The following is a 22,152-nucleotide window of genomic DNA, read 5'->3' as shown; positions in this document are numbered from 1 at the left end:
CAAACTGTTTCTTCACGGAAAGTAAAGACAACTATTAGACGAGACAAAACGCTTGTGGGAATAGACCGCAGACGCCCAGAGTAGGTAGTAGAATTAATCACACCAGCGCCTGGAGTCAGTGTCTCTGAGACACGTTTTGAACATTCTAATATAAAGATCCTCTGCAGATTCCAGGCTCAGGCTCGCTGTTCACGCAACCATTATTCTGTAGATCTTGACCCTCTGCACAACGCAGGACAGAGCACACCAGGACCGCCTCCAAAGAAAGTGTATGAAAGCTAATATTTTATTTTAATGACATGCACAGTGGAAACAGCACATTTTAAAATCTGAACTCAATTACTACTCTTAAATACCACGTCTTAAGAAGAAGAAGAAGGAAAAAAAAAGCACAGCAGACTATCACAAAGGGAAACAATAAACTTTGCTTCTGAGGAATGCGGTTTTTCAAAAGGGACATGGTGTAAAAATGGACTTTTTTTCCATCCGAGGATTGAAGCATTTATCTCAATTTCCACTTCCTTTTGGCAGAAGAACAGTGGCTCTCTGAAGATGTGCCAAGCTCGGAATGAGGGCTGATGTCAATTTGATCTCAGATTGCCTCCCGCTCTGTGCTGGGTAGGTGGAGAAAACCTCTTGGGAAGACAGAGTGGAAAGACACTGGGGATTAACTTTCCTGGTCACTCAATCGCTCTCACAAAGCACAGCTCTGGGGGTATTTACTAGGCAGCATAAACCGCCTCTTGTTAACTCTGCCTCCATTTCAGTCCAGCTGGAGAGACTCTACTTCAGTCAGGTGAAACTGAAGGGGGCAAAAAACAAGAACAAAAACAAAAAAATAAAAACAGCAGAACCACTCTGTATGTAGACCAGAATGTATGTAGACAGAGCGATGAAGGCATTTGCTCTGTCATTAGCAGGGAAGATTCCCTTTGGAATCTCTCTGTGACCTCATTGGAAAATTTCACTTCTTTGCACCCCAAACTGGCCACTTCTGTCTTCCCAGCAAGGCATGAAGACATCCAACTAAGAAATAATGTTTCAAGTGATATCTGGAAGTTATTTGTCTCCGAGAGTTTCATGAAAATTAAAATGAAATCATCAAAAATCTCGGCAAAAAAAAAAAAAAATGTTCTGTATCAGGGTCATGAGGATTCCCTAAGCAGAGTGAAAGAGTTGTAGGGACATTCCATTTGCATGGACGCCCCACAGCATGCTCCAAGCTTTGCAATCTCAGATAACTAAGTTTTCAAGGAAAACGCAACTCGTTGTTTTCCAGATTTTTTTTTTAACAACACAGGAAAAGCAGGTGGTAGCGTGGTTCTACATACGAGAAAACGCTAATTAGTGCCATCTATACATAGTCACCGAAGAACATCTCTCTCATCACCACCGCATACTTCTCAAACGCTCAGAACCATCAGGCAGTGGGCTAAAAAGACACCGTCCCAAACTACAGATAAATGAGGCTCGCTAGGGAGAGTCCGAGACAGCGGGAGCAGGCATAAGAAAGGACATTAGAATCAGTTCACAAAGCCATCGACCCTTTTCATAACAACTATTCCCTTCCTTTGACTCTTTCACCTTACAAAAAAGTTGGAACTTGGAGTGAGCCTTAGTTTTCTCATCTGTGAACTGGGGTTAAGCTAATGCATAGAGTGGTTGCGTGAGTGAACGCAGTAGCTTACATCTGTGCACCTCAGACTTGAATTCGCGTCAGTTCAGATCCTGGCTCCTTAGGTACAGAGAAGCCCAGAGACCATGCATTCCCACCAATGTCCCCAACGGTAATGTTGACCTATGGCTCACACTTTGTTTAACAGATTTCACACTCATGAGGGTCACTGATTAATTAGATACAGTTCTAATGAAACTAATCAGTTGGGAGAAAATAAAACAGAAGGTCACTGTGAAAAACAAATGCACATAATTGGGTGTTGTCACCATGAAACCATTCTCCATATTTCAGGAGACGCTGCCCTCAAGTTACACAAAACAAAGTTGCCATAATAATTTCACTGAAGTGCACTGAAGAATTTTTTTAAAAAAATTACAGGAGGGACAGACGACTGGAACTGAAGGACATTTGGGAGACGATGTGGAAACCTAATGAAATCTTCAAGACTGACCCTATCGAAGACTCCTAGTAATGGGGGAAATGGAGCCTGAACAGGCCATCTTCCACAACCAGGCAAGGTTTCTAAAAGCAGAACTGGGACCCCAACCCAGACACAAAACCTTCAATCTATAGTCTGTCCTGCCTCCAAGATGTGGTAGAGTAATGGTGACACAGAACTTCTGGGAGTGACCAACCAATGACTGGTCCAACTTGAGGTCCACACCAAGAGAGGGACTCCACACTGGCACTGCCTAGATGCCCAGGAACTGGAGTCTGGACAGCCCAGAAACTCAGGACATAACCAAACAAGACTGGGGAATTTTCCATAAAAAGTTTACTAATGATATTCTGCTATACTCATAGATCGGTGGCTAGTCCAAATGTCATCAGAGAGGTGTCATCCAGCAACTGAGGGGAGCAGATGCAGATACCCATAGTCAAATACTAGGCAGAGTCAAAGGAACCCCACATAACAGGGTGGGCTATGCAGGAGGGGTCAAGGACACCATGAGAACACACCCACAGAATCAACTAAGCAGGGTTTGTAGGAGCTGGCAGAGACTGAAGCAACAGTCACAGACCCTGTATGGGTCTGAGCTAAGCCTTCTGCATATGTGTTATAGTTGCGTGTTACCCCTAACAGTGAGAGTGGGGGGACCTCTGACTCCCCCCGCCTCGATCTTGTGACCCTTTTCCTCCTACTGGGTTGCCTTATTCAACCTTGATATGGGGGTTTGTGCCTAGTTTATTGTAATTCGTTATGTTGTGCTCAGTTGATATTCCCTTTTTAAGAGAAATGGAGGAAGAGCGGATCTGGGGGAGAGGGAAGGTAGGGAGCTCTGGAAAGAGTGGAGGGAGGGGAAACTACAGTCAGGTTGTAATGTAAGAGAGAAAAAGAAAAGAAAAAATTACAGGGGCCAGGGCCCTATTCAGACATTGCAATAGAATGCCAAGCATGTTTTTTTTTCTAATTCCCCCAGGTGACCTTAATAGAAATTGAAACCCGCTTTCTATAGAATGCAATTAAATACCTAGCTGTCAAGTAGGATAATATAATCTTAGATTCTAAAAGGATGGAGTATTCAGGTCATATTAAGTGATATATGCCAAGGTCAAAATTTAATGAACAATAGACAGAGTACACATAAACTGAGTTCATTATATATGCAAAAAGTCTGAAAAATTGCAAAGAAAGTTCTCATATAAAAAAATTCCGAATACAAGCCCTTGAGCACACAAGACTGCTGAAGATATAATATGCTTAGCTGAGAACACTTCAGCTCTGCTAAAATAAAAAAATAAAACAGTGCGTTATACCCTCAAGTCCAACATGGATGCTATAATCAAATAAATATCGTTGGAACTGGATGCTGCACAGGAGCCTGTGGATCAGCTGTATCCTCCTTGGCCCACCCAGGCCAATAATGGCTAATAGACTCTTAGTAGATGAACATCTTCTCAGGGGAGTCTGCGGATGGGCCGTGCTCTCATTCAGTAAAGATTATCCTGTGAGGGACGGTGCAGTAATGCACTGATTATTTAATGAGAACCAGAAGAACAAAAAGCAAAACTTTTACATTTCACTGTGTCAGGAATTTCAATTTATTAAGTCCTAAATGTTTTCTATGACCTGGCAACCAAGTATGGACCCTTAGTTTGACTAAAAAGTAAAAACAAAAAATGTCAACCCAGCATGGATATTATAATCTCAGCACTCAGAAGGCAGAGGCTCAAGGACCCAGAGCTCGAGCCCACCACGAGCTATACAATAGCGAGATGTCATCCCAATGAAGAAATGAATTCTTCAGAAATTAAAAGTGTCATTGGAGCCATGGTTCTCAAAGTGCCTGCGGCCCTGTGGCATCAACCTCTCCTGCAACGCATTAGAAGTGCCAATCATTTGGCCCTACTGCAAAACAATTAGATCAGAAACTCTGGAGGGGAAATGCAGTAATCTAATTCAACAAGTTCTCCTGGTGACCATGATGGCAATTCACTCGTAAGCACTGTTAGTCTCCATACTGAGCAAAACAAGCACTGTTGCCCTCTGGATGGAGCAGTCGCCAGTCCATCGGCACCATCACCTCTTTCCGTTCCGCCTTTAACAGAACACCTAAGAGCCTTAGTGCCAAAAAACCACGAGATGTCCTTGAAATTCCAAAGATGGGTGGCTGACTCTATATAACTTGGCTCCAAATTAACACAGACCATCTGATGATGCCTTATATTTAAGCACTGTGGCTTTGAGTCCTCAACTATCACTTATCTGATTTGCCTGTGAAGAGACTGCCTAGGCTCCAGGCCACCATTCCACAGGGAAGACAACAAAGGAAGCTGCTTCTGCTTCAGCACTTTTTTATGCCAAGCTAAACTTACGTTTAGGCCAGTAAGAAAACACAAGAGTCAAATCTGCAACCGAAGTCTGGAAATTGTGCTGTCCCTTACAATGCCCAATCCCGCTTACTAACCCATCTCTAGAATTAAACTTATTTCTCCTTATCCGTTACCTATTTAAAGTGACTTAGAAAATCTTGTTTAAGTATAAGAATCTCGATTTAAGTCTAAAAATATTGTTTCATATCTCTGTGCAATAACTGTTGGAAAACTTCTCTGGGATCCAAAAGACATACATATATTTAAAACTCCTCCAAGAAACTACAACAGACCTCTGCTCACAACACCCTGCTCATTTCCACTGTCTTATTTTAGTTTTGAAAAAAAAAAAAACTTAAAAAGTACTGGGATCAGTGGTTAACAACACTGGGTAACTCTTCCAGAGGACTCAGGGTTCAATTTCCAGCACCTACATGGCAGCTTGCAAATATCTATAACTCCAGTTCCAGGCGATCCAATGCCCTTCCCTGGTCTCTGTGGAACCAGGCACTCACATGAGGCTTAAACATACATATGGGCAAAATACCTTTAGATGTAATAGTAAACCAATTTTTAAGTTATGAAAAAAGAACCATTGAACATTAATCTAATCTATGCAGATAACAAAACATTGCATGATACTCACTAATACATATAATTTTATATCTTTATGCAACAATTAAAAATAATGTTACAAACTTGAACAACTTGAAGTGCAGTTTTCTAAATTATAACACATAAGTTAACTCACTGTTTGTCTTCAGGTTTTATAACAGACGGATCTGTCAAGTTTTCTCCAACACCTCAAAAGAAGAAACAAAATTCGTTAAGCAAATGAGGTTTGATTTTTCTAAGAAACACAGAAAAATAATAACCAAATTCCGTTTCCTTATTTTGAAGGTTACATTGAAACCAGATATGGTGACTCACCCCTGCAAACCCAACACCAGGGAGGCTAAGGTGGGAGGATTGCCACCAGTTCAAGGCTAGTCTGAGCTATATAGTAAATTCTAGGCCAGCATGATCTACAGTGTGAGACCCTATGTCGTTCACTCCATAGTAGGTAAGATTTAAAAAAAAAAAACATGATAATTAAATGTGCTATGAAAATTATTTAGCAAAGTTAGGAAAATTATTGAATACAGCATCTCCTACAACAGCCCCCCTCTGAATTAATGAACATCTAGCTAAAAATTAGTAGTTCAATGGTGTAATCAGACTTGCTGATAGTGGCATCTCTCAGTAGACCTGTGTATTGGTATTTATTTCATTTACCAGTTCTATACACTAAGACAGCTAACTTTATTTTCTCTAATTCCCATGAAAGGAAAATACTATCCTCATATCCTCAATTTACATCTCCCCTCATTTACATCAATGAGTACATTGATGTTCAAAGAGACTGAAGAACTTGCCAAAGATGGCTTATCCCTTAAGTGGCCATAACAGGATTAAAGCTGGGGCAATGCTTGTGTTCCTCCCACTAGTTCATGGTCTCCTTAGATGGCCTCCATCAGTGCTCAGCAAGGGCAAGGCCCTGGGAGGTTTTGCAAATACAGCTTCTAGGCATCAAAGAGACCCATCAAATGCTCTGTCTATATATACAGCGCTTATAAACAGCAGAATAAAACGGCACCAAATTCTTGATCTGAGAGCTGGCTCCACCTGTGTGTTCAGTTGAGAAAATTCTTTGAGGTGGGTGCTTACGCTCTGTTCGCTTTTTGGAATGTATCTTCAATAAAATTTAGTTTTGAAAAGAAAAGAGCAGAGCCTACAAAGATAATAGAGGTGCAACCGAAGGCTGAACTTAATCAGAACTGGGCTTGATACCCAAAGCAAACCTCTGTGATGACATTCAGGCAGTGAGGAGGCTAGCTTCTAACAGTGATGACAGCTCAGGGAAGCCAGTTAGACAGTGATGAGCCACCTAGGCATCCCCAACAACTTCTGAGCTCATTCCCTAGCTGGGCCTGTTTTTCTCTGCTTGAAAAACACTGACTTTGTAAGATGAGGAATCAAAAGTTATATGAACTTTAGAATATTATTATCTACTCCTACTTGTTGGGAAAAGTTCATGTTTTGTTGAAGTCAAAGGGGAAAAATCTCAAGGGAGGCCACCCCTAGATAAAGAACCACAGAAAACTAAGGACTGCTGAGAGAGGGAGAGACAGCATCAGACTTCTCCAGGGACAAGCCCCTACACCAGTTAACTAATACCAAGTGGTCATCCCTATAATCACATGCATACAAGCAAAACTAAAAGAACTCTGCAGATTATATTTACATGCTTATGCATATGTATTTATATGTATTATATAATAAATGTTTTATATATATATATACATATATATAAAATCAAAGGAAAAGTGACCATAGTTTAAGAGGGAATTGGGGGAGGTACATGGGAAGGATTGGAAGGAAGGGTCACAGGAGAGGTTGGAGGAAAGAAAAGAAAAAGAGGAAATGATGCAATTATATTTTAATTAAAATTTAAAAAAACTTATTTTAAAAATAAATTATTGTTTTTTAAAAAAGAAAAAGGCCATGTTTTCTAAGCGGTATCTTTTAAAGATTTCTGCTGTGACCTCTCTCTTGGAATAGTAATCTTTTCAGCAATTCTTACAGAGTTTTCTGCTAAGAAGCTGATTTCCTCAGGAAAATAACATTTTAGCATATATAATTTAAATATGTAACAAAGGAAATCTATGATCCTGAAAAGTTTTATCAAAACATTCTAACTACTGTATTACAATACATACGTGCGTTTGTTTAATAGTGCATTCAATAACAGGCTCTACCTCGTCTGTTTTCCACAAGCATATCTAACAAATGATAATTGCAAACTGCGTTTTGAAATCCGCCTGCATTGCAGGGTGCTGTTAATATCTGCAGCTCCTCTTACTGATAGTCACGGTTAATGATGTCACTGTGGGTTTTGTGGTCTGGCTAATAATGGAAGATGGCGATTCCAGTTATGGGTTAGTGGCAATAAGGTGTAACTTAATTTCTCATCAAAGTTTCCAAACTCTGAGAGGACCCTTTCCCAACCCCTAGCCTGGCAAGTTTTCAGGCTGATTTTGAACAGGACAAGAAAACGTTGGGCTGAACCACAAACACAAGGCAAGTGTGAAAAGCAGACCTTGTTGAGCCCTCACATTTTCAAAGCCATGGGAAGGAGCTCTTTGTACTTTTCTCGTCACATAGACAAGAGGGACAGCTGAGGGAGCCCCTGCTTCTCTACAGTCATGGAGGGAACAAACAGAATACCACTCAGAAGTACATCCCAGCACCGCGGGTGGACAGGCTGACGGCTGTAGTCTTCGCCATTTTAACTAAGCATGGGTTGAACTTCAAGCCTGGAGCTTACAGCAATGACTAAAGTTTTAAATCCATGTCTAAGTAATGTGTAAATTTTAGCCAGGACTACATATAGTTGCTGAAGAAGCACTATTAGTTGGAGGGGGGATGTCTTTACAGAATCAAATTTTTTTGTCTAAATCTTATTACAGAACGTCTATGGCTTGTTAGACACACAGAAAGACAGAGGTTCCATTCCAAATTCTGCCATGTTCTAGCTGTAAGGCCTCAGTACCCTGTTTAATCTCCCTGAAGTCCACTTTTGTCATCTGAGAGTGTAGCATCCTGGTCTTATCAGAGAGGACTAGGGGAGAGTTCAATGAGCTGCGTCTAACCCATAAGAAGCTTCCAATGTCAGCTGTTACTCCATTTTCTGTATTCTATCTAGAAGCTCCCATACCAGCAGGAAAGCCATATTTATCTCTCATTCCACAAAAGTATATTTCCTAGTACTAAAGAACACCTTAAAAGAGGGGGTTAAAGAGTATACACCAACCCATTTTTATATGTTAAAGCACAACTCTATGTTTTATATGATAAAACTTAGCTTAAATACTTATTTTGAGGTATTCTAATGGAAGAAGGGCTTCATGACCCATGAACAGGGACAGAAGGCCCCAAAGACCAACCATTCAATGCCCTTCACATCACTTAGCCAGGCTGAGTCACAAGGCTCTTCTAGCCACACAAGAGCACCCAACCCAAGACAACTGGTCTCAGACTCTCCTGATATTTGCAAAATATGGAACAAGTAAGCTGATTGGATATCTAAACATCCTGATGATCTCTCTTTACTGATGTCGTTATGAATAAATACCCATACCCAGAGAAAGCCCAGAAACATCCATGGAACTTCATCCTACTTGGCATCACCAGTGACCTCCAATTCCCAAATCTATGCAAACAGGTCACCTATGTGTAGTGACATCATTCATGGTGATGTGGGTGCTAACTTTTTCTAGAAATTGCTTCATTGAACCAAAAATTATGACTGTATCTCCAAAAGTCCACTGAAAAATAGAATAAGAAAAAAACTAAGCATTGCTCTAATTTGGAATACAGTTGTTTTTAATTTCCATTGCTGGGAATTAACTGTTGGACTTCGAGTGCAGTGACGATGTTTCAAGCCTTCCCATGTAAGATTTTGAAATGGAAAAAGACCAGAAAACTTCATTAGACTTATAAATAATGGGGAATTGGTCATGCCTCTCCTCAGAGCTCAGCTTCCTAGAATGCTATGGCTGTTTCCGAGTTTCATTCTTTTCGGAAGAATGAAATAAGAAAAAGGGAAATAAAAAGACCAACTGTCCAAGTATTTCTTCACCCTTCTTCCTCTCAAAGCAGCAATGAGGAGGGTCTGAAATGGAGACGGGGGTCTTCCTGTGGTACCCCAGGGTCAAACAGTTAAGGATAGCTTCGCCATACCTGAAGCTTAAATTCCCCTTCAAAGAGCCATTCAAGGGTTGCTAGTGACAACAGCAGGTGATATTTATCAAGGACTTGACACATGTGGAGAACTTGCCTCATTTGAGTTCTTTAGGGATTTAACAACCAAGTGACTTAAAGGCATAATACTATTTTTCCCCTTTACAACTGAGGGATGTGGGACTCAAGGTGGTTGCTCCTCAAGACATACAAGTAATTCACAGTGTGGCCTGGCAGAATGCATCATCTTTCCAGACACTAGAAATGCTAGTAAATAAAGGGCTTTAGAAAAGTAAACCAAAAAATCTTAAAAACGCAATTTTCCTTTCCAACCTTGTTCAGCATTAACTAGCAACAGCATTATAACTTTATAATTATTGGTATAGGCTCATGTTTTTCCACAAATTCAGACCGACAATTATCTAGCTCTCTGATAAGTTTCATGGATTTCATAACACCTAGCCTGTGGTTCTGTGATGTCCACTCAGGCCTTCTTTGAAGGTCGATGTTTTGACATAGTTGACTTGCAGGGACCTATTTCAGCAATTCACATAATTACTCAGGAAAAGAATAAAGTTAATTCCCTTTTCCCTCCAAGACTATAATCGCAACATTTGTTCTGTTTAATGTCACTTTGGATTACTAAGAAACATAAAAATCCCCAAACATAAACATCATTAAATAAAACCCTATTCAAGTGAAATACAAAACACACTGAAGAGTCATCATTAATTCCTTAAAGTTTTTCTTTGGTTGTTTGTTGTTATTGTTTCTGTTTTTGCTTTTTAAACAACTCCACCCAAAATTCAAAGCAAAAACACAAACAGTGGAGCACAGATGAAAACAATCAATGTCTCTCCAGCCAGAAGTACAAAACAGATGCCGTTGGCAGCCCCACCCCCAGCCGATTTTCATCAAGTGCTTGCTGGTATAAAAAGCTGGATTCTTTTTCACATTAATTCAGTTTATATCCCTTCCTAAAAAATTGTTTTTGAGTTTTAGAAATATAACCCAGCCTTGAGAACACCAGGAATATCAAAAGACAGATGTGCTTAGTAATATGTGCAATGCTTTAAGTGTAGATGGATCACTGAGCATCTGACAGACTTCCACGTGACTGCAATAGTCCTGGACATTGCTCCTGATGCCCTAGGAGTGTCAATTTCAGCATTCCCCAGCCTCAAACCTGGTTTTGCTAAGGACTAGAAAGGAAAATCAGAAAGGAAAAAAAAAAGACAGTTCACATTGTTTTAATATACCCGAAGATTGTCATTTCCTCTCAGAATGACACTCTTATAGAAATACTGGGGCTTAGGGAGGAGAAAAGGATATGTAGGAAGACACCAGCTGAAGTCCACATCCTACTTCTCCTTTAAAACCCGTGCAACCTGAGGCAAGTTATTTAAACCTTCTGGTCCTAAATTCCCAGTGATATATACTTCAGTGTGCTGTTTCTGGGGTTAAATGAGGTAACTTGTATGACAAGTCTGGGCCAGATCCCTTATTTGAATCCAAAGCTCCAGTTCATGAGTCCAAGAACTAAACTTTGGCCAGAACTCATATTCTGTGCCCTCCTCCTGAGGAAAACCTCCTGGAGACACACTGAGGGCACTGTGGGATTAGACATCTCTCTGGCAGGAGGTGCTGACTGTGGGCGATACTCTGATCAAAGCCTTCATTAAACAAGAGTGTACTCCGGCCCTGTCTTGGAGCCAAGGACTTCCCTGAACTGAACCATCATATCAAGGAATACATCAAACATAACGAACTAACTTATAAATTGCCAAGGCAGTAAACTAGAAAATATTGAAAAGTATCCAGAATTGAAGCTTTCCCATGTATATAGATACATAGTTGATGTTTCTGGTAAGCCAAAGACAAGGCAAAGTGATCACACTAAAACAAGTGATACGAAAATCATTCCCCATCTACTCAAGCCTTTAAGATGGAAATAGTTAACTCTCTGTCTATATTTCCCCCCTCTGGCTAAGTAGAATACAGCAGAGTGGGCACTCACGCTCGTTATCGCGCAATTGTCTCTGAACTAAATGCCTGCATCTCTCGACCGAGCTGGGTAGAACAGCTCCACAAGCCCACCCTAGTTCTTGTGAGATGTCTAGGAACTCTGCCTCCTGCATCGTCAATCAGTTACCTTGCAAATCTAAAACCAGCAGCTCTCCCCGGGTGTACTCATACGTCCAGTGAGAGAAAGCCAACATCAGCTCCTCGAGGGTGTTGGTGGGGGCAATTTCGTCTCCGTTGTTGTTGTTGTATTTCCGGAACTCCCCTGCCATGTACTTCTCAATGGTTAGCCATTGGTTGGCTGAATGGCAGTAGATCAAGAAAACCTCCAGAAATCTGTGAGAGGAAAAGGAAGCCAATGATCCCCTCCTAGCAGAAAGGAAGCGTAGCAGTTACCCTTCAGAACACTCAGCCACAAGTCATTCGCCCTCGGCCTTTCTATGGACAGAGGAAACACCACAGCTGGGAGGTTTGTTCCCAAGCATGCTCGCCTCCCTTTTCTTTGAGAAAAGTTGCCAATTTTTTTTTCTAAGTACCGGATCTAACTTTTCATGCTGGGCTCTATAAAATTTCTTCTAAAATAGCACGAAATTATGATCTGCCTTGATAAGTGAATATAAGCATATTAAGACACCCAAGGGAAAATAAAGAAGGTTCATGATTGCAAGCTTCCTAATTGGTTTAGGATACTAAGGAGACAGAGAAGCTTTAAATAGACATGTTTTGGGGCCATAATACCCCTAGATATTAGCGACTACACCCAGCATCTCTCTGTCTCACCTAACTGAAATGTTTGTCATCAATCTGTCTGAATTTCATTTCCACCAACATAAGTTCAGGAACTGAAGCCCAGGTATGTCTGGAAGATTTAATTATCTTTATACCAGTCTGTATAACTATGAAAGGAAGAACCCTGAGAAGGGTCATGGAGAACCTTCCCTTGGGTCTGGTATTTCTCGTGTCTAATGGACTGAGAAGAGGTTAAATGGAATTCTTCTTATAATGAAGAACCACAGTGGCAGGTTTACCCACCTCGGTGTATAGGGAATAGTTTGTGGTTTGACTTGGTTGAAGGTATAGATGAGTTTTTGGGCAGCTCTTTGCTGTTGAATTTCCTAAAAAAAAAATAAAATAAAATAAAGAAGAATTGATTAAAGTACATATATACACATATATACCAAAAACGTGTATGTGTGTGTATGTCTGTGTGTGTGTGTGTGTGTGTGTGTGTGTGATGTGATGTGTTTAGGGAAAAACTTCCTGATAGGTTATCTAAATCACAAGCAGTGAACCCTAAACACATATGTGTAAGAGCAACATTAAATGAACTCAGTAGTTGTGTGTGTGTGTGAGAGAGAGAGAGAGAGAGAGAGAGAGAGAGAGATCAATATCAATTATCCATAATAATTATAGGAAAAGAGGTAAAGAATCTGGGAGAGAATCAGGGGACATAGGAGGTGTTGGAGAGGAAGAAAGAGGTGAAAATGTTGTAATGAAATTCTCAAAAAAATTGGTTTACTAAGTTACACTACTTAATAAAGATCAAACAGATCCCAATTACCCAACATTTAACATCCTTTAGCTTCTAGTACTCTATATCTCAAAAGCAAATGTCCTATAGAACAAAAATAATAAAACGCCGCCACCACCTCAAAACCTAACAACCTCCCTTTGGTTGAAGAAAACCCATCTTAGATAAGGATGTAGCCAGAATTCTACACTTCTATATTGTCTATCTGGGCTCTGGGTCTCTCAACTTCAGACCTACCCTCAGGCAAAGATGAAGCACAGTGCTCTCCTGAAAGATTTTATACCATGTCTGTACAACCTCCGGGAGAAAGGACTTCACAATGAAAACCTGCCCGGGCTTGAGAACTTCATCCTCAGACCACGTGCTGATGACTCGCATGGCTTTGCGGAGGCCCCCATCCATTTCCTCTTGGGACAGCACCTGGATCATGGCAGCTCTCCCATGTTGGGACCAAGAGGACATGCTCTTATCGAGAGTCAGAGGGGAACTCTCTTCAAGCCTGTAGATGGTCACCTCTTCTCCAGCTGCAATGAGAAGGGAAAGCCAGTTCAATAAAAAAAAAACGGTCTGGGGTGTGACTGGTGCTCTAAAGATCAACTCAGAAGCAGTTCAATTGTTGCTGTGATCAGAGGATGTAGCTAGCAGGAGCCAGAACAAGGTCAGGGCACAAATGGATCTGACTTGTCCACTGATGACAGTGGGGAGGGAGAGGAGGAACAATGCATCAATCAAATAGCATATAAAAATTAAGTTGTGCTTATTATAAACTAATTAGACAAAAACAATATTAGAAGAGCATGGATATGTTGCCACTGTTCTACTTTTTTTGCTGTTTTGTTTTTGTTTTTCAAGACAGGGTTTCTCTGTAGCTTTGGAGCCTGTCCTAAAACTAGCGCTTGTAGACCAGGCTGGCCTCGAACTCATAGAGATCCACCGGCCTCTGCCTCCCAAGTGCTGGGATTAAAAGCATGTGCCATCACCTTCTAGCCACTGTTAGACTTTCTATTGGCTAGGATTACATACCCCAGACTAGCTCCAAATTTCTGATCCTCCTGCCTTAGCCTCCTAAGTGATGAGATTGTAGGCAAATGCTATGACACCTGCTCAAGACAAATCTATCTCTAAAGACAGTTTAACCTAGAGTTAGTCATTTTTATAAGGAGCAACCACTTTTATTACTGCCCTCCATACAATATTAAATATGCTGTGTACGCTTTGTGAGCTATATATTTATCTTTGCTTTATACATGAAGGACATGATGGATTTTGTTTTCTGGGGGTGGTTTTGCTTGTTGCGCTTGCTCCATGAAATGCAATTTAACTTCACCGATAATGCATGGTTTTACCCAGTGGGAATCACTCAGTACTAAGGTCTGAGTCTCTACTATTTTCTTTTGCACTCATTAGCAAATTACTAAAACCCTCTTTTGGTAAAAAGGAAAAATAACATTTGTTTCAGTGATCTGCAGTGCAGATCACATATGTTATCAGGGTTGCAGCAAACTAGGATCTCAGAAACAGACTCAACCCCACTTAAAAGGACTTTAGACACAACACACTGCTCAAGTTCAACACAGCACCCACTCTGAGCTTGGAGAGCAAGAAGGGGTCATTGCCGGACTCCGCCTTCACTGCTACAGTGTTATAGCCGCATGAGAGGAGTAAGCCCAGCGCGTTCCCCTCAAAGTTGTAACGCATTGTTTTCTTACACTTTGCTTCAAATAGCCATTTGTTGCTGCTGCTGCTGCTGCTGCTGCTGCTGCTGCTGCTGCTGTTGCTGTTTGTTTGCTGTCTGTGAACATTGTACTGAGTTACCAGAAGGGAAGCCATCTATCCCTTCATCCTTCTTCCTAATTCCTTATCAATAAGCGTATCTGAAGAATGTGTGGTATATTCTCCAATGGTTACTCTTGATGCCCAAGTGAATGCCACTGAGGAGCTCTCTGGAGTCCTAACTCCTGGAGGCCTTCGAGAAGAGCTATTGATTTGCAAAATGAGCCCTGGAGCCAAGGGGAAGAAGGAGGCCTCTGCATACGCAATCAGAAGCCAACCTGGGCTCTCCCCATTGGAACCGTGTGAGGAGAATGAAGATGGCGCGCAGCATAGGCACCTTTGTTCTTCTGTCAACTGCCCGTGCTTTATCCTGCGAGGCAGAAAAACTCCGGTACCCTTGGCTAACACAAACTTGTTTTTCTTTACCGCTCCAGCTTTTAAAAACTACATTTGCAGTTCGAAGAAAGAGCAATCCATGTTCATGCGACACACCAAACAGCCGTAAGACAACAAAGGGCTCTGCTTCGCAGGCCCGTCAGCTTTCTGCAGACTGCCATGTAGCCCTTTCTTCTCTGTCCATTATACAAGCTTGGTTTGCTCTTTTCTACCCTGTGTGTGTCCAGCCTAGAATCACTGACCTCCAGCTGCGGCAGCACGCTGGTTTCCCAACTGCTGACCCCTGTAGGTCTCATCCCATGGCATCAGCGTCTGAACCCTACGTGCCGCCACAGTAGTCAACAAGGATTTCTACTTTGGGAAACGAATCTCCTTAACCGACCACATGGCCGCAGTGAAATCAGTGAGTCAAGTGAAGCAACATCGTGGTTTTGTTTCTTGGGTTTTTGTTTTTGTTTTTGTTTTTTCTTTCTGTTGTGTGCCAGCATTCACTCCACCCTCGCCTAACGTCAAGAAGGGAGGGGGATACTACTCACCGAAGAGCTGGATTGGTGTAAACGGGATGGTCTGAGAGAGCCTCATTAAATTATTCCTTTCAATGGCTACAAACAAAAACAGATTGACGACTTTAGTTCTACATCAATGATTAAGCTACAGAAAGCCCCCACATACCAAAGTACACATAAGTTCCAGAATGCTTCATTTCAAACATCCTTTATCTTCTCCATTAGCAAAACTATTATAAATCATAGTTTCAAATATAAAATAGGCCTTAAACAGTGAGCATATCTTATTCTCGGGAAATTTCACATGAGATTATATAACATGTTTCTAAGAAGGGGCTATCTTGTCGCTCTCCCAAATAACCAATTAGACACTAACTCAAATAATACTTAAGTCTTTCTTTTAAATGGATTTAATCTATGTTCCATATTCTCTGCTTTCCTTTTTCCAAAGCGATCCCAGCGCACAGTGGTCTGTGGGGACACCTACTGTTGGTTTTGCAGAGCTGGCCTTCTTTTACCCAGAGAGAACGGAACACTAATTTTAATTAGAAGCAAGTGATCCGCATTTTCCTGCCAAGAGCCATAGCCTAACAGATCAGAGTGCGTCTGAGTTACAGTATTCCTCACCAGAGACTCTCTACAGCTTGCAGTTAGAGTCCAAATAATAGATTGCTGCTGAGCTGTAGGACCCAGTTGTACGAGCCTAGGAAGAGAAGGCTGGAGTCCACAGAACCATTATTCACCACAGAGAAGAATTGGGGATAAAACAGTCTATTATGGAACCCTAAACAAATGACCTTCATATAATAAGACTGGTAGTTGAAGTTCCGGCAAGGTCTTGCTCACACTGAGTGCTAGACTCCGTGAAAGCCTTGTCTTTGCGTTAGCTCACCCACTGAGAGCAGTGACCACTGAGAAACCACACCAGGGCACAAGTCCAGCTGCTTTAGGCTGCTTTGCATCTCAAAGTATCTGCCTCTTAATTCTCGGCTAGCCATTTGGCAGATTGTCCCTCAGAGAGGGAAAGGACAATCGTTCCCCCTCTGAATGAAAGGCAGCTGAAGGGCTGTGAAGCCTTGCTCAGTAACAGAGTCGAGTCCCTTGACATCTCTGTTTAATGGCATCTCTGCAAGGCATGTTTGTCGGCCTTAATGCCGTGAGAGGTGGCATCTATTCAGTGGTTGTGCCCGCCGAGGGAACCGTTAAGTTCACTGAGGACTTTCAAGTCTGCCCTTTTCCCAATCCAAAACATTCAGATCAGAGTGGGGTATAGCTCAGGGGGAGATACTTGTCCAGCAAGGTTCTGGGTTCAAGCCCCAGCATGTCAATAAAAAGGGCACAGTACAAGGGACATTGCTCAAAACACTAAGATATTTGGATTTTGGCTAGCACTGAGATTACAAGGAAATTTTAGGCACCAAAGGTATCTTCTCTTTCAAAACTTCTTGTGTGTGGATTCTCTTCAATCCCGACAATTTGTTTTCCTGAGTCAGGGCCATGGCTGGGAAATCTAATTGTTCTAATTGTTAGAGTGAATGATTTTCTGAATTGGCGCTGTATTGATAATGTGGAGTTGATGGATGTTCATGTTTACAAGGCAGAATCACACACATTTAGCTCCGATGACCCATCTGCACACATGCTTCTTACCTGAATAATGGTGGTGAGGCTCTTGAGGGCTCTTTAAGGATGCCGAGATCTCTGAAATCATAGAAATGATTGGCATTTTAATTACTTGGCTGCAGATAAATACATGTTTGTACACTGCCTTCAAAGTTACTATTAAATGGCTTCATCAGAATAGCTACTCACTATTCAGAAAAGCTCACCCAATAAATACCCTTTAACTCATTATTGTTCATGGTATCCTGACAGCTTCCAATCATCAGTGCAATATCTCCAAGCATATTTATAGAGGGAATTGAAGAAAGACAGGTAATATTAGCCTCAAAGATGTATTTCCTCTGAACCAATTACACCTCTGGGTTAGAGAAGGCACACAGCTGCCTATCATGACATCCCAGAAGCATGGTCCTCTGAGCTCCTTGCCAAGATGCACCTACCCATGCAAAGACAATATTAATGCCAACTTATTAGCATGCTAGCTCATTGACTGAAACTAATGACAGAACATTAAGTATATGCTAGTATCGCAGCGTGCCATTTGCTAAGCTATACCAGGACCCTATCTAGGGAACGCCCCCTCCAATGTTAACTCTCACTTTTCTCTCTGTTCCAGCCCTAAATCATAAGGCTCTAGAGAAATCCTTTGAAACAATTTTGCTGTTCCATGAAAATCAAAATTAAAGAGGAGAAACTTCAGTCTCACAACAGCCAATGCTTTGCTCCTACTAGAGTAAGCAGCCAAGTGAGCCCGGGTTTACAGAGCGCTCTGGCTCCTGCTGCCACATAACGAAGGGAACAAGCGTCCTTTGAGGGGCATGCTGAGACCTATGGTCAGCAGAAAAGGCTTCCATTTCTGAATTCAGTCAGTAACATAGACTTTTAGCTCCCACTATGGGTCACACTAGGCATGAGAAGGAACTAGGAGAAGGTGCTCGCCCTTCAGAAAGGTAAATGGATTTTTTCTCAGTGGACTCGAGAAAAAATCATGCAACTGTTACCATACAGTTTGCTAATTGATAACAAGCCATGGAATACCAAGGTTTATGGATTTCCCTGATGCTAACTGGATGATGGAAGATCGCTGTCATCTGATCGGTTTCGGTCTAGACTTCATCATCTAAGGAGCTTCAAGACCTTAGTGGTATTTATTTAACACATATCAACTGAGCACTGATGGACCACATGCTGTACTGCACAGTACTCTCAGTCAGAGAAAGAGCAAGAACACACGGAGAGTGGCTGGCTATGTGACCAGGCCCTATTCAGACATTTGGGGCACAGCATCCTGGAAATTATATCGAAGGAAACTTCCATGTGCAAGCATGTGATTGACTCTGTGTCTGTAAAATATGACACTACTAATTGTTGCAGAGTCAATATGAGTTTAGTGGGTCTGCTCTCATGCAGAGAAACAAGAACGTTACAGTGGAAACAGGTGACTCTAGTCCAGTGTCCTGGATGCAAGCCTCAGAATCTCAAACATAAAACAAAACAAAAACACAAGAGCACACATCAGTCTTGGTTTATCTGGGTTATCTCTATTTTTCTACTGAATTTTCTACTTTGTATGTATCTCAAAAGCAACAACAACCACCAAAAAAAAAAACACAAAAAGAATAAAAGTCAAAAACTATAAAATTCATAACAGGACAATGAATTCCATCATCAATGAAATTAAAAATTAAAAATAAATGTTTAAATATAAAAACTTACTGTCAATTTCACTTGAGCTTCTTGTTCTGTTTGGGGGGGGAATAAAATGATTTAGAAAATGCTGCTTTAAATCTTTTAATTTCCAAAACACTGAAAAATTATCTGAAACAGCATAAAGAGTATGTATATATATGTACATTTACATTTTATTATATCTTATATAATATATATTTCACATATGTGTATGAGATTCTCTGCTCCATCTTATTCCTATTTTACCAATAGAGAAGTTTGTAGCCATACAATTATTTTCACACACACACACAAAATAATGCCAGTAAGGTATGTAAATCACTTATTATCTATGCCCCAAGCTAATTGAGAAATGGTGGTGTTAGTGGTTTTAATTAGCTGTGTGATCACATAACATATATAAGATTTAACTGTGTTTGTGTTGTTCTGGATCAATTAAACTAAAGGGTGCCTGAACTATGCAAAGCAGATGCCTACAAATGAGTCTGAGAATGTCTCTGGACAAGACCACAAATCAGTTTCATTAGCCCACGTGGCCCCTAAATGTTCACAGGCTGGAATTAGCTATCTTTAAATTGTTACTTGTCCTGCTCAAGTGCACAAGTGGCCACGGGCAAGTCTGAATAAATGCATCCGAAGAATATCTCCAGTATTTAAGGTCCTTGGGGAAGAAAGTACAATTACAATTATTGTTTAATTTCATGCTGCAATAACCCACCACCCTGCATGAGCACAAACTACTGAACCTTTGGGAGAAGAAAGTCATGTATCCTTTAGGTCTAGAAGCAGGCTTCCATGGGGCTGTGGTGGCAGTTCCCAAGAAAAGCCATGTCAACAGAGCTGAGGACCATAACGAAAAGTCATCTTCTACCTTCTTTACATCAACTGGTCTTTCACAGGAAGATTTCCCTCTACCCCCATGACTAGGAAAGTATACACACACACACACACACACACACACACACACACACACACACACTACAGGTGAAGTGGAACCATCACAGCAGCACAGAGCCAAACACCTGCAATGCTAGCTACTTGGGATATTGAGATAGGAGGATCACTTGAGCCCAGGAGTTTATGCCAGCCTGGGCAACATCATGAGACCATGTCTTTTGAAAAAAATACTTTAAAAAAAATGGAATCATCTTTACTTGGTTGAGTTTCAAATTCTATTTCTCCTAATAAACCAAATTCAGGGATATACTCAATTCTACTGCCAGATTCTCTCCTTCCCATCTCAACCTCAATCCCTGTCAGAGTGGATGCCTTGACAATTGGGATGCCACTGAAAATGAGGAAACAAAGACCAACCCCATTCTGTAAAAAGAACACACTGGGGAGAATGGGTTTTGAAATCTAGTGAACAAGGCATGGAGTGAAGCTTGGTGGTTAAGAGCACTTGTTGCTCTTGCAGAAGACTTAGTCTCAGTTTCAAGTATCCACCTGGTCGATAATAACTGTCCATAACTCCAGATCCAAGAAATCCCATCTGGCCTCCATGAATACTGCACACACGCTAGCTTAAATATATGCAGGGAAAATATATAAAATAAAAATAGATACATAATTTATTTATATACATTCTAAAAATAGAAAATAAATTTAAACAGGCCTTCAGGCTTGTTTGTTTTAAGATAAAACACATGTATTTTACACTGTAAACATATTCACAACCTTACTATGTGAAAAGATATAACAATCAATTCATGTGTGAACTTTTTGATACTACAAAGGAATTTTTTTCTATTTGGTATTCCATATGTTTCTTTTTTACTGTTTTTATTGAGTTCACAAAGGAATTTTTCATCAACTGTCAAAGTATGTATTTTATCACCATATTCTTAAAGGGACTTGGGTGAGGAACTCCTACTATACACTGGAAAACTTGGAGAATATTTTTCCATTCTTGCTAAAATAAGAAAAATAATGTCACCTCACATGCACTTTTTTCTTCCTACTTTGACCAAACTAAACTTTTGCTCCTTTTCTTTGGAGGACAGAAGCTCTTGATGAAAGCCACACAGAAATACTCACAGAAAACTCCTGTTGAGCTTGGTGTTCCTGGGACTCCATGAAGGGTCTTCCTCTGCGTCCTGAGCAGAAGGGAACAGAAATTATGAATGCACCCAGCACATCCACCCCATCCTTTTAGTGGCTCATCAGCAAAGTACCCTCTTCCTCTGACTGGCTCAGTACATCTCTTTAAGTCGACGAAGGAAACACAAGCTGGAATGATGCATAAAGTCAACATGTAATAAGGGGAGTCCCATAGCTGATGGCTTTAACTGAATGAAATTACCTTTTTAGAGACACTGAAAGGAAAATGCAACACATAAAAATTTTTATAGAAATAGAGATTAATCAGCCAATTGTCTGAAAGTAGTAATGGAGGTCCTACTTGGCACATACAATGGATAATTTTATCAACTTAACATATTAAAAAAAAACACATAGGGCATTAATGAATCTGGTAGTTTGAATGTAATCAGGCCCCATAGGGAGTGGCACTATTAGGAGGTGTGGCTTTGTTTGAGTGGGTATGGCCTTGTTGGAGGAAGTAAGTCATTGTGGGGGCAGACTTTGAGGTTTCTTGTGCTCAGAATACTGCCTAGTGAGTCAGTTAGCTTCCTGTTACCTTCTGGTCAAGATACAACACTCTCAGCTCCAACATCACATCTGCCTGCATGCCACCATGCTACCTGTCATGATGATAATAGACTGAATTAAATGTTTTCTTTATGAGTCGCTGCAGTTATGGTGTCTCTTGGAAGCATGGAAACGGAACTAAGTCGGAAGTTGGTACCAGAAGTGGGGTAATGCTATATGATAGGCCTGACCGTGTGTTTATTTGGAGGAATTTGAACTTTGGTACTTTGGGTTTAGAAAGCAGTGGTGAAATGCTTTAAGCACTGCTGAATGGACCATACTATTAAGAGCATCGAAGACAGTGGTGCTAAGAATTATTTGAACTATTGGAGACTGACTCGAGAGGTTTCGGGGGTGGAGGGGGGCAGAATTTTAGTGCGCTGCCTAAAGATCATTCCTGTCATATTTTGGTGAACAAAGTAACTGTCTTTTGCCTTTGTCTGAAGAATCTACCTGAGGATAAAGAATTTTGGATTAATTCCACTTGGCAGAGGAAATCACAAAACAGCCCAATATAGACTCTGCCATGTGTTTTTTTAGTAGTAACTCTAATGAAGATTTATAATGAAGAGAAGCAAGCTGAGCAGGGTAAATTGCAAAATAAAAATCTGAGGAGAAAAAAGAGCAACAGGAAGTGTAATTTAGATAAATTATGTATTCAAGGAGATAAACAGGTTAAGAAATGGATT

At 40.9% G+C, this 22,152-nt stretch overlaps 1 protein-coding gene across 1 annotated transcript in view; it reads right to left on the bottom strand.

The window, feature by feature from the left end:
• Window positions 1–22,152, bottom strand: part of Trpm6 (transient receptor potential cation channel subfamily M member 6) — a 112,802-nt gene that overhangs the window by 4,536 nt on the left and 86,114 nt on the right. Inside the window, exons 30-37 of the mRNA XM_042054454.1 lie at window positions 20,852–20,910; window positions 18,842–18,867; window positions 17,153–17,203; window positions 15,533–15,598; window positions 13,065–13,351; window positions 12,329–12,411; window positions 11,427–11,632; window positions 5,244–5,295 (exon numbers count right to left, since the gene is read on the bottom strand). Of these exons, the coding sequence (XP_041910388.1) occupies window positions 5,244–5,295; window positions 11,427–11,632; window positions 12,329–12,411; window positions 13,065–13,351; window positions 15,533–15,598; window positions 17,153–17,203; window positions 18,842–18,867; window positions 20,852–20,910 (830 nt within the window). The remainder of the gene's footprint in view (window positions 1–5,243; window positions 5,296–11,426; window positions 11,633–12,328; window positions 12,412–13,064; window positions 13,352–15,532; window positions 15,599–17,152; window positions 17,204–18,841; window positions 18,868–20,851; window positions 20,911–22,152) is intronic.

Source organism: Arvicola amphibius, chromosome 1 (assembly GCF_903992535.2).
Source record: "Arvicola amphibius chromosome 1, mArvAmp1.2, whole genome shotgun sequence".
Taxonomy (NCBI): domain Eukaryota; kingdom Metazoa; phylum Chordata; class Mammalia; order Rodentia; family Cricetidae; genus Arvicola; species Arvicola amphibius.
This window is presented reverse-complemented; position numbering and strand designations above follow the sequence as displayed.